Source organism: Puntigrus tetrazona, chromosome 5 (assembly GCF_018831695.1).
Source record: "Puntigrus tetrazona isolate hp1 chromosome 5, ASM1883169v1, whole genome shotgun sequence".
Taxonomy (NCBI): Eukaryota; Metazoa; Chordata; class Actinopteri; order Cypriniformes; family Cyprinidae; genus Puntigrus; species Puntigrus tetrazona.
The window spans coordinates 17,574,818-17,586,752 of record NC_056703.1 but is presented as its reverse complement, the minus strand read 5'-3'; the positions used below and the strand labels follow the sequence as shown (position 1 = coordinate 17,586,752).

The window sequence follows — 11,935 nt, the reverse complement described above, 5'->3', positions numbered from 1 at the left end:
ATTACATTGATAATTGATTGAAAGTAAAGACATTTGTTGCAAATGATGTAGACTCTGTTCATTTGAACTTTAAACGGCTATCGCATGTTCCAAATAAGTATTACGCAGCACGGCTGTTTTCAACTGATCTTGAAGCATATCGGCACATTAGAACCGATCTGTGGAAATTATTTTAGATTTCATTGGCATTTTTGGAAAAAGCTTAAATAAAAATGCATTCAAATCTTACCGACCCCAAGCTTTTGAATGGTAGTTAAAACAGGATGAGCAAGAACCAAATTCAATTACTGCTGTAACAATTTTTTCAGCCTTCAAGCCGTCATTGAACAGGGTCAATCTCCCGACAGAAAAGCAGGGTTAAAGGCATGTTCTGGGTTATGCTCAAGTGACACATCACAGATGCTGTTGATAACCATAATAATGGTTCTTTATTCAAAATCAAGAACTGAAAACATAGACAAACACTAGAATAGTTTTAGAGGAGCACAACAGCCGTCTTGTTATTTCCAAAAGCTGTTTTCACGAGCTGATCTGAGACAGTCAGTACTTTATAAAACACGTTTAATAAGTGCATGCATTCCTGATACAATCTTTACTATTATAAATTTTACTGCTGTAAACATTTTTTGTTTGTTTTTTTTACGTTAAACATTTCTCCTGAGAACGAGTCTGGCTTTGAATTTGTCTCAGGGAAGACTGAACCAATCAAACATATGGAAAACAAATCAGGTTACCTCAAATTATATACTCATGATTCCAGCAAGAGAATTTATTGTTTTGATATAAAATAATCATACTCTCTGAGGATGATAAAAAGAAAAACAAAATCCAGTCTACAGCACAAATCGAACTAAATGGAACAGGGAAAAGGACAAAACACTAGTCTGAGCACATTTTGCATATTCATAGCCATGTAAATCAGTAACAAATTACAGTATAAAAAGCATTTTAGCTCATAATCCAGTTATAGAGAAGAATCGTTGCAGCCTTGTGTCAGTTCAGTTTCAGATCAAGCAGATGAAGAGATACACTTTGGCAACCTGTATTTTAAAAACATCATTCTGTCGACTTAGTGGGTCATTCATTCGACCCGTCTGTTAGATTGATATGTACCCAAGACACGGAGAGCAGTCAAACCGAACGATCTGGTCGTGTGATTATAAAGTCATTGGTGTTGGACTTGGGAGTCCAGCTGTTTTGTTATCTGCTGTAGTTTGCATAGTTCTCGTGGCACAGACAATGAGGCGGAGGAAGAGGGAGGATGGAAGATATGGGGAGGTTGGGAGCTGGCATGGGGATGAGGGTGGAGCATGCTGGGTCCCATTGGCTACTCCATGGAGACGGAGACAAACTGACAGACAAAATGACTGAGGAGGAACTACCTGATGCTGTTGGACAAGGCATAATGCGCCTGTTTCTGCTGGAGGAGCTCAGTGATGGCCAGCAGCTTTTTTAGCACGTGCTGTGAAGAAAACAAAGAGCCAACAAGCCATGATTGCATTATAATCTTCACCTGCTGGGTAAAAAAAAAAACGGCATTGCAAATGCATTTTTTGTCGGGTTTTCTTAAGGTCGCTTTTGAGGTGTTTTGATGTCGATAGTCATTTTCTGATCCTCCGGTGGCCTTTTCATTAATGTTTACACCAACAACGGTGTGTGGGTGAAACTTCTGAAAGCGACTAGATGGATCACGACATAACTAGGTCACGATTTATTTTGATAGTCTACTAACCATAAGTAACTAACTTTTGAACATGTCAAATAATTCTCATTCATTCGCAACTACATGCCACATGCTTGCTCACTCTTTCAGGGATAGTAGAATAAGTTGACATGTGCTAAGTTTCAGATAGTATGCTGTATGTTGTGGACCCATCAAAATAAAGCGTTAAGCAGACAGTCTACTAATACTCTAATGACTGCTAGTTCACATGTACTTACTTACTGTAAGAATGTTTAAAGTGGACTATCAACATAAAGTGCTACCCAGAACTGAAAAGAATGGAATTAACTTTTCTTAAAATGTATCTCCGATTGAAACGCAATCTTAAAATAATCCATCCAATGATTCCTAATGAGCCCAAAGGCGCTCTAATATATGTTGTTGGGTTGATATTTTGAATTAAACTAAATTTAAACAATTGACTTCATTTTAAAATTAAAAAGTAAAATTATTTTAAATATATTTTTTAAATACACAGTTCTACGTGATTCTGACTGGGCAATGTGTGGTCACATGTGTGTTTAATGACCACTATATTATATATTTAAAGTGTCTCTTGTAACTGATTTACTACGGTTCGTGTCTATAGTATATATTCCCTGGTAATTGCTTCACTATATAGCCATGTGGTGTTCCCTCTGATCCCTTTTTTTTAAACAGTGCTGTTACAACAAAAAAATAAAAGAACAGTTCTTTATATTAATATAATAGCCCTATAATAATACAATATAACTGTAATATGAGTGATAAGCGAACAGTCAGTTCATACATTCGTTTGAGGGTCCTGATCATCAAGCCAGGGTTTGTTTTTTGCACTAATGACAGGCTGACTGCATATTATGTCTATTTATTTACATTGTCATGCATCACATGATGAACACGTACCTGCTGTGCTCCTCTCTCATTGCTGAGGGTGCGGAGTTCGCTAGAATGAGTAGCACAGATCTCATGCAGGGCAGCAAGGTCACGGGACAAATCAGCCCTAAAGTGCTCGGTAGATTCCGGGAGATCAGGAACATTCTGGAGAAACAGCACAGAGAGAATGTTATAGGAAAGCTACTTCACACAGAGCTCATAAACTGAGCCGCAGGCAACTCATGCTGCTTTAAAAATGGATACAGGGCAGTTTACCCCCAGCTCATCCAGAAACATGATCATCCTTTGTTTGTTGTTCTTGATGAAAGGATTCACCCCCTCCATGTAGGGCTCCTGCAGCACAAACACATCGCGACAAATGCATCTCAGCATTAGCATTCACAGACTCTTTGACGTCTGTTCAGTATAAACTCATTTTCCAACACAGCGTGAAAATCCAAATACCTTTGCACCGAATTCCACCAGGTTGGCCAAGTTCTGCACAGACTTTGCTACCAGGGTGAGCGTTCGACCTGCTGTGGAGGACGGAGGGTCTGCAAAGACGAGACGCATTTTCATTATCTTTAATATCAGACTATACAAGTTGAGCTACCCATGTAAATTTTATTTTGTACACTTTTTTTTTATGCATGGCCTAAAAAACCCCAAAAAGTTCTTAAAATTCTCTTTTTTTTGTCAGGTCACTGCAGGGTTTGGTAATGCAGTTTTTTTCTTAATTAACTTGTCAACTTCTATATAGTTTACAGAGTTTTTAGAATTATGTGGTGAGTAGGACATTTAAAAAAAGAAGGAAAAAAGTAGATTTTTTGGTGAATTTAATGCATTCTTGCTAAATGACAAAAAAAAGAAAAATCTTATCGACCCCAAACATTTTAATTAAGAAAAAAATATCAATATACTTAAATCTGATGTGTGCTGAGGAATTAACAACTTGACAAACATTGTTTCTACATTTTTATTTATTCTTCATTAACGCTGGCAATTTACTACGGTGTTATTTTTGTTTTAAATTTAGCCAACAGTATATGTAAACTGCATTCACGTTAATTAAAATACCTTACTATTCATATTTTTTATGCCTTTTTTTATGATCTGATCATTTTGTTAGAATTTTAAAACCCTTCTTTAAACACATTTCTTGCAGCTAAATATAAAATGTACAATAAATCAATATCCTATAAAATTGTTGAGTAAGTTGACTTTTCCCCACTATGTGACGTTTATGCCTTTTACAAATTTGGACCGTTAAGTGCTCTTCTATCAGACTGATGCAGAACAGGTGCAGAATGAAATATTTGAGTGGGTACTTGACCTAAATATGTTGCATCTGGAAAAAAAAACCCTTGTGTGTAAGCTGTGTGCTCACCAGCAATGATGTTGAACATTCTGGGGTTGAGAATGGCAGGGCAGATGAGCCTTAGGAAGACAAAACCACTGGAGGACAGAGACAAACATATTTTGGCACTTTGCAAGACGTTGCTCTGTAAACATGTGCAAATGTAGCTTGAAAAAAATATGTTACCTCACAACTCTGGTTCTCATTGTAGTGTTGGTAGGCCATTTCTGCTGAACGGACTTCTGAAGACAGCCATAAATGTATCTCAGGGTCCTTAGACGAGGAGGAAAAAATACAAACTATTAATGCTAAGGCTGTATAAGTGGAGTTCACTCCATTATGCATGAAGTGTATAATCAATTCAGCACAATATGGATAGAAACGTAATATAGTGGGGATGCACTGATATAAAAATCTGGTCTTTATAATAACGTCTGACAATAATTATTTGGTTTAGCTGTTATTATTTTGTTATTGCTGACGATCAAAAATAAGCTAATGCTATAAATGCATACTACAGGTATTTTTAATTATCTTACTGTTTAAAAGGGCTTCTTTTTTGGAAAGAAAGTCATTATTTTATTCAGAAAGAATGCATTAATTTGAACACAAGTGTCAAGATTTCTATTTCAAATATATGCAAAAAAACAACAACTGTTTTAAAAAATGTAATATGTAATCAGCATATTAGAATGATTTCTGAAGGATAATGTGGCCCTAGAGTTATGACTTCTTAAAATGAACAGGAACAAACTACATTAAAATAGAAACAGTAATTTTAAATTGTAATGATATGTCACAATATTAAAGTTTGTGCTGTTTTTTGTATAGCGCAATTACATCCCAAACATTTTATAATTTTATATTAATTACATAAGAACATTTGTACTCAAGAAGTAGTGCTCTTAAGGTTAAATTGTTAGAATATTTTTTTTAATATGAGCACTTACTGATGGCAAGAGTAACAATTAAATACCATAAAAACCCTTGAACAAGAAATATTTACCCTCCAATTTAAACACATATATTTTTGCATTACTACTATAAATACACATTGTAATGAAACGTGTGAAATATGGATCATTCTAGTTAGTATGGTACCACGTTTCTAAAGTTCTGCTGATTGGACACTATATGGCGGTGCGCTATCATGCTTACGGGGGCAAGATCTCAGCAGCCATAAATATCTTCTCCACCAGCTCCGACAGGATGTTGAGTAAGTGAGCTAGATTCAGGTTAACATCCTCATTCTTCTCCAGTTTAGACGGGTTCAGCTACGGAGAAGACCAGAAAACAAGCCACATGAGAAAAAAAAAAAACAAGATTCTGACCGCTGGTTCGGTTTATTCACTACTCAACAGAATGTTGCTGGATTTGGCTTAGAAACACTTTAGTGTATCAAGATGAAGAAAACGTTCACAGATCTGGGGAACAATGGAGGATGACGTTAACAGTGCAACCTTTCTATGGACTGAACGATATCGTTCCATTCAGCTCCGTTACCTCGCAGGACTGCTTGCTCTCCATGATCTTCAGTATGGTGTCTTTGAGGGCGTGATGGACGAAAGGAGTGGCTGTGGCCTTCATGTACTGCTCCATCAAAGTACTGGCCAGAGTAGTGGCCCGAAACAGTGTCGTGGCTTCATCTGCAACACCACATTGTAGGAATGGTCATGATAAACAACGGACAATGAAAAAAAAAAAGAAAAAAAAAAAGCTAAAAATGTCAGAAAAAACATTCTATACTTTTCTATACATTTTTATTATCAGTAATGTTATTAATAGCAACACATTTACATTATATTAATCATTTAATTTATACTGACCAAGTCTTAACATTTCAGAATTGAAAAGAAAATGTATAGTGAATGTATTCTGAATCGGAGGAAACACTTTCAGGTGTTCTTGTTACAAGTTACATGTTTTTACTATTATAATATCACCTAATTATGGATTATTACACACAAGTTAGTCAAACCCTAATCCTAACCATATAGTAAGTACGTGTTAGTTAAACAACTTAAAATAAACCAAAATACTTCATTATAATTACATTACCATTCAAAGTGTTCTGTTTGTTAAGATTTTATGTTATTTTGAAAAAAGGACTCACATTATTTTCTAAAGTTTTTCTAAAAACTTTTAAAGTACTATTTTTGAAATGTATTCCTATTATTTCCTTTAGAAAGCACTCTCATATGCTAATGTGCTGCAGTCTGTAACTTTTTGTGTTTAAAATTTTCTAAATTTATATAGTAAGCGAATCACCACGAATCAATTTTTGCCGTGTTTTGGCTTGTACACCTACAAGTGTTTATATTCGGACTATTTAGACTTGTTTGGGTAGGTGCTGCTGGTACCTGTGTGATTCACAGAGAGCAGCTCCTGCTGCAGAAAACATTCCTGCTCAAGACAACAATCTAAGATTTCATCATACTAGAGAATTATAAGTGGTTCAAAAGAAAATATTTAACTGCCTAACATTTTTTTTCTACTTTCTTCTGGATGAGAATGAATACAAAAGCAATGTATATTAATGTTATGTCTCATATGCCTGAAGGCCCAAAACAACAACTCTTAGACCATTTTTGAATCTTAATGCATAAAATGTCAGATATACAACTCTTTAACGTAACTTTGTACAGCAGAATCTGATCGAAATCTAAATAGTCATGAATCCAGTACTATTTGTATACATATATATATATATATATATATATATACATATATACACATACACATATACATATATACACATACACATATACATATATACACATACACATATACATATATACATACACATATATATATATATATATATATATATATATATATATACACACACACACACATATATATATATATATATATATATATATATATATATATATATATATATATATATACATATATATATATATATATATATATATATATATATATATATATATACACACACACACACATATATATATATATATATATATATATATATATATATATATATATATATATATATATATATATATATATATATATATATATTTTATATACATATAAATTAGTAAACATAATATTTTTCTGGAATGACTGATGAATCAAAATCTGAAATAAAAATCTTTTTAAACTATAAAAACACTTTACTTCCCTTTTTTTCTGCATCATTGCCGAATAAAACTACTGATGTCTTTCCAACAAAAAAAAACCCCTCTTCCTGCAGTCAAGTCACAATCTAGTTAATATTCATGAGCCAAACTATCATCTTGATCCCGAGTTTGTAAATTCATCCACATACCAAACCGAGTCAATACTACTAATACCGGTACGGTGACAGCTCTTCTCTGAACGCACTGCACATTTTCAAGATGATGTCTGATTACTAAGTCTACTAAATAAACAATTGTTCGCTGCTTGAAAAAAGACGGACTGTATAAAAAGTACAAACAGAACTGTCAGAGCTTTGTTCCGTAGCTAAAACATGACGAACAAGCCTGAGGGAAGCTTCCTAGCCTCGGTAAAGCTGTGACATCTGTTTGCTGTTGAATACTGAACTGTGAATAATACAAGAGAGCCCTACCCTCCATATTAATTTCTCTGTCATTCAAGGTTCTCAGTAAAGGCGCTTCGGCTCGCTCGTGTCTCAAGATACGGAGCAGGATGCTGGCCAGCAGGGTGCGGTCCTGTCCGCAAACGTGAGCCAACGCATAGATCACGTGATAGTCTCTCTGCAGGATGAGCTGGGGATGGACAACGAGAGCATGACGAGTAATAAATCCAACTTATAGTTACAATGCCAGTCTCTTCGACGCCACATCCTCAAATGTAAAAAATGCCTCACCTCTTTGAATTCACTGTACTCTTCCTCAGACATGATCTTCTCCATAGAGTATCGCACTCTTACGCGGAGTGAGCCTGGCTCAATTCCCTTGAGCGGCACATAGGAGCTCAGAGGAAACCACTCATCGATCATCTGGCCCCTCTGCAGCTTGCTCAGCTGGCAACGCATGAACACTGAAACAATACACAAGAAAAACTAATTAAAGATGAGCAGAAGTCTTTGATTTGCTTTATCTGGTGCCCGCCAGCAGAGGGCGCACTTGCGCAAGGAAAAAGAGCATAGGGGACATTAAAGGAAGGATGCTGCAGAAAATGAAATTGAGATCTATGGAGCGTCTTTAATATGCTGTTGATTACCACAAACAATAACTTTTATAAACTGAAGAAAGAAAAAAAAAAAGATCAAGCTACAATAACATTTAAAATGCTTAGTGTCAGGCCATGAACATCACAGTTATATTCAATAAACTGTCATTCTGTTTTTTGTTGGATGCATTTTTTTAATTAAATAAATTAATATTTATATTCGGCAATGACACATTCCCGTTTCAGATTTCAAATACATAAAAAGACGGTAGAGAACATAAGGATATTATAAACTCCACTTACAGAAATTATGTTAAAATTTATATTAATGCACGGCTTGAATAATGCCCTTGATGTGTTGCAATATGTGCTTTATTGAACAAAATTATTTTCTGTGGAAAATGACACTATGCCACAAATTATGTCATCGGATGTTCTGGAATACTCCTTTAAAAGGTCAAGATCCAAAAGAAAACTTTTGCCACGTGTATTTGACTTTTTATTTTATTTAAAAGTAGGTTTTTAATTTTTGCGTGGTAAACGCCAAGACTTATTTGCTTAAGTCAGACAATCATTCTTATATTATTCTCATATTTTAAATGATGTTTTTCAGTTAAACTAGTCAGTATCTCATTTCATTTTTGTTTTTTTGCAAATGCAAAGAGCATTTTTATTCAAGCAATGCTTGCCGAGTCTTAATTTACGCACCCAGTGTGAAATAAATAAATCTTATGCAATAATTACATGGTAATGAACAGGCAGTAATACTCACAGATGTCACTTTCTTTGCTCTTCTTGGTCTTGTTGCTTAAGCTTATTTCAAATCTGTTGATTTCGCTCGACAAGTCACTGCGAGAGAGGAATGGTAATCAGAACCTCGCTTTCAAAGCCTCTAAACGAGTCTTGAGAGTCGTAATGAACTCACTCGAAGATGAACTCCTCCGTGAACACGGGGTTCTGTCCCTCTCTAGGATGAGTCTTCGCCACCTGCACACTGTTCAGCGAGATGGTGCAGTAAGGGTTGGTGAAGTGTTTGATGGGAAGTTTGTGGGCCTCCTCCACATACAGGACTAGACTGCTAACCTAAGGTGAGAGAGAACGACGTGCAAATGTTAGATTTTTACCACGCTCCGTAATGAATAAGTGATGAGATGTCAGAAGCAGACGACAGCCGGAGATCTTTTTCCAAAAATATGCCTGCGGTAATGAAGATGACAATGTTCTTTTTAGATTTGGCCCAAATTGCATGTCTAGGATCAGGTGCTCTGAAAGGGTTTTTTATCACTTTGCTCACCAGAATCGAGACGGCTCAGCTGTGGCCCGCTCTGACAGCACATTCAGAGTCATCTGAACGCCTCATGATTAAAGTAACAGAAGCTTACATTTAATGAAAACTGTGAGACTTCTCTCTTACCTGACGCAAGCGCTTGTTGAATGTGGTCTGTAAGGGTTTCCTAAGGTTATTGCAGAATGTCTGCAGGCATTTCATCCAGTCCTGTGAATGCAGGACACATGGTTGGTTCGAAGATTTGCTTTTACACAGGCTTGGTTCAGACATGCAGAAAAAAACCCTCGAAATTTAGTGCCATCTGGGACTCAATTCGGTTTACCGTATAGTGCCTTTTGGCTGCAACAATTCAGCTTTGCACCACAGGAATAAATGTGTTTAAACAGAAATGAATTTTTTATATATAGATTTCTCTGTCTATATATATATATATATATATACACTTGGTGCGAATATACACACACACACACACACACAAATTAATAGGTTCTTGCTGTCGTCGCAGTACAGGAAGTTATCTGTGTGATATGAATACAGCGAAGCAGTGTTGCCAGGGTCACGGTTTTCCTGCACACTTTGGCTATTTAAAAATATGCAGTCATGTTGTGCATTGGTTGCACTTTTTTTTGGGTTATTTTTATAAGGTATTGCGGTGACCCAAAGTGTATATAGACAAATAAAAATGAAATTAGATCCATTTGCTAATGTCTATAATACTCTGAATGTATATATATGGTAACTTGAGCAGAGAGAAGTTGCAACATCACAAACAACATCTGAGTTTCAGCCAGAGATCACATGTTAAGGCTTTTGCATAGCAGAAACATGACAACAGAATTACAATAGGATACAGTTTGCACGTAATTTTTTTATAATAATGAATAACATCTGAAATGCTAGTTTGTATAGCCATACAAAAAAGGCTATGAATAGCAAATTTAAACAACAGTAAACGTCCAAATTCCACACGTGATCGCAAAAGGAAGTTATTACAAACTCTGGTGGTCTAAAGTGAGTTTTGAGTAAAAGTGTACTATTAATCTATGATGTAGCATGATGCTAATGTTAGCTCTAATGTTAGCTCTAATGCAGCTACAGAATAGGTGCAGTTCTTCTTCATGCATTTTGCTATTTTCAATGCATTTTGTCCTAATACTGCATGTAAAGAAAATGTTTTGTTGTATTTATTTAGAAATACTTTTGATAACAGTACATTTTTACTGGGATTGAAGAAATGTTGCTTGGTAAATGTTTTATTGCCAGAACAAAGGGCTGATAATAGCTAAAGAGAAATAGAAGAATAATGATAAAAGAATAGAAAGGATTATGTCTCGTATCTGGCCGAGTTGTAAAAAGTTATGTTTCCTCAGATGTCATGCATTTCTTTATTTCAACACATTTACAGGTAAACCCTATCATTTAAAATAGGTGATTCATCGTTATCAATCACAGTCAGTTCATTTTTTAAAATCGATAGCGCGCACACACACACACACACACACACACACACACACACACACACACACACGTAAAAAAAAAACGATATAGTACCTGTGCCTGCTCAGGTGTCTCCCCGGCAAAGTAAAAAATGTACTGCTCCTCACTAAAGTGCTGAACCACAATCTGGAAACAGTTTGGCCTGCACATAAAAATAGCATCAACATAAAACACGAACGTCAATATCGCTGCTTTGAAAACTGGCCCCAAACACTGTAGACACTTGGGTCAAGCCCTGTTCACACCAAGAACAACAACTACAAAGATAACGACATCAGCGCCCACAGCAGCGAACAATATCGTCTGTTTCTTCTAAGCTCTTATGTGTCTGCCTCTTTAAACTCTTGAGCTCATTATAGCAGGATGACCGTCCCTGTTCCGGAAGTGCTTCCAACAATACTGTTACTTTGAGCCATCGTTATAGTTGTGGTGCGTATGCTATTCTTTAATATTGAGAATGCATTTTTTGAACTATATCTTTATTATTAACTCGCTTGGTGAAAACGGGCCTCAAAACTTTTTGAAACTGTTTTTCAAGTGACTTTTCAACTGCATACCTGCCAAACAGACTGTCGTGGACCCCGTACACCGAGCACACGCTCAGATCTATTAGTCCTTTGGGTTTGGTGGCTCGCTTCTCACTCTCAAAGTAAATGAGCTGAGCGTCGTTGCCCTCCAGGATGAAGTACAAATGCTTCCAACGCTTACCCTTGCCTGTGGAAGTACAAGTGTAAAGGTAAGGTGAGGTGAGCGAAGGTAAAATGCATTTATTTTAGTTAAGCAGTTTAGAAAAGTTTCTTTGTTAAGGGAGCCAAGCTATGGGAGAATGCCCGATTTGTTTATGTCATGAATCTTAAAAGACAAGTATGTTGACACTTGCACAAGGAGCCTATTCAATAAAGATTTTATTACACATCAAACCAGCTGAATACTAAATACATACAACAGCCGAGTGCCAACAAGAAAATGCATCAGAACTAGGGCTGGGTGTTGAATTCGACTTCACAAATCTATTTGTCTCACAATGACAAGCTCTTAATTTTTATTCCAATTTTGTTATTTTATATGA

At 35.8% G+C, this 11,935-nt stretch overlaps 1 protein-coding gene across 1 annotated transcript in view; it reads right to left on the bottom strand.

Moving 5' to 3' along the window:
* Nucleotides 1-400: 400 nt before the first annotated feature.
* Nucleotides 401-11,935, bottom strand: part of rasa1a (RAS p21 protein activator (GTPase activating protein) 1a) — a 31,943-nt gene continuing 20,408 nt past the window's right edge. The window contains exons 11-25 of the mRNA XM_043239052.1: nucleotides 11,424-11,580; nucleotides 10,921-11,008; nucleotides 9,496-9,576; nucleotides 9,007-9,164; nucleotides 8,854-8,930; nucleotides 7,777-7,949; nucleotides 7,516-7,675; nucleotides 5,439-5,581; nucleotides 5,094-5,209; nucleotides 4,122-4,208; nucleotides 3,966-4,033; nucleotides 3,044-3,132; nucleotides 2,855-2,932; nucleotides 2,609-2,743; nucleotides 401-1,462 (exon numbers count right to left, since the gene is read on the bottom strand). Of these exons, the coding sequence (XP_043094987.1) occupies nucleotides 1,379-1,462; nucleotides 2,609-2,743; nucleotides 2,855-2,932; nucleotides 3,044-3,132; nucleotides 3,966-4,033; nucleotides 4,122-4,208; nucleotides 5,094-5,209; nucleotides 5,439-5,581; nucleotides 7,516-7,675; nucleotides 7,777-7,949; nucleotides 8,854-8,930; nucleotides 9,007-9,164; nucleotides 9,496-9,576; nucleotides 10,921-11,008; nucleotides 11,424-11,580 (1,694 nt within the window). The 3' untranslated portion in view covers nucleotides 401-1,378. The remainder of the gene's footprint in view (nucleotides 1,463-2,608; nucleotides 2,744-2,854; nucleotides 2,933-3,043; nucleotides 3,133-3,965; nucleotides 4,034-4,121; nucleotides 4,209-5,093; nucleotides 5,210-5,438; nucleotides 5,582-7,515; nucleotides 7,676-7,776; nucleotides 7,950-8,853; nucleotides 8,931-9,006; nucleotides 9,165-9,495; nucleotides 9,577-10,920; nucleotides 11,009-11,423; nucleotides 11,581-11,935) is intronic.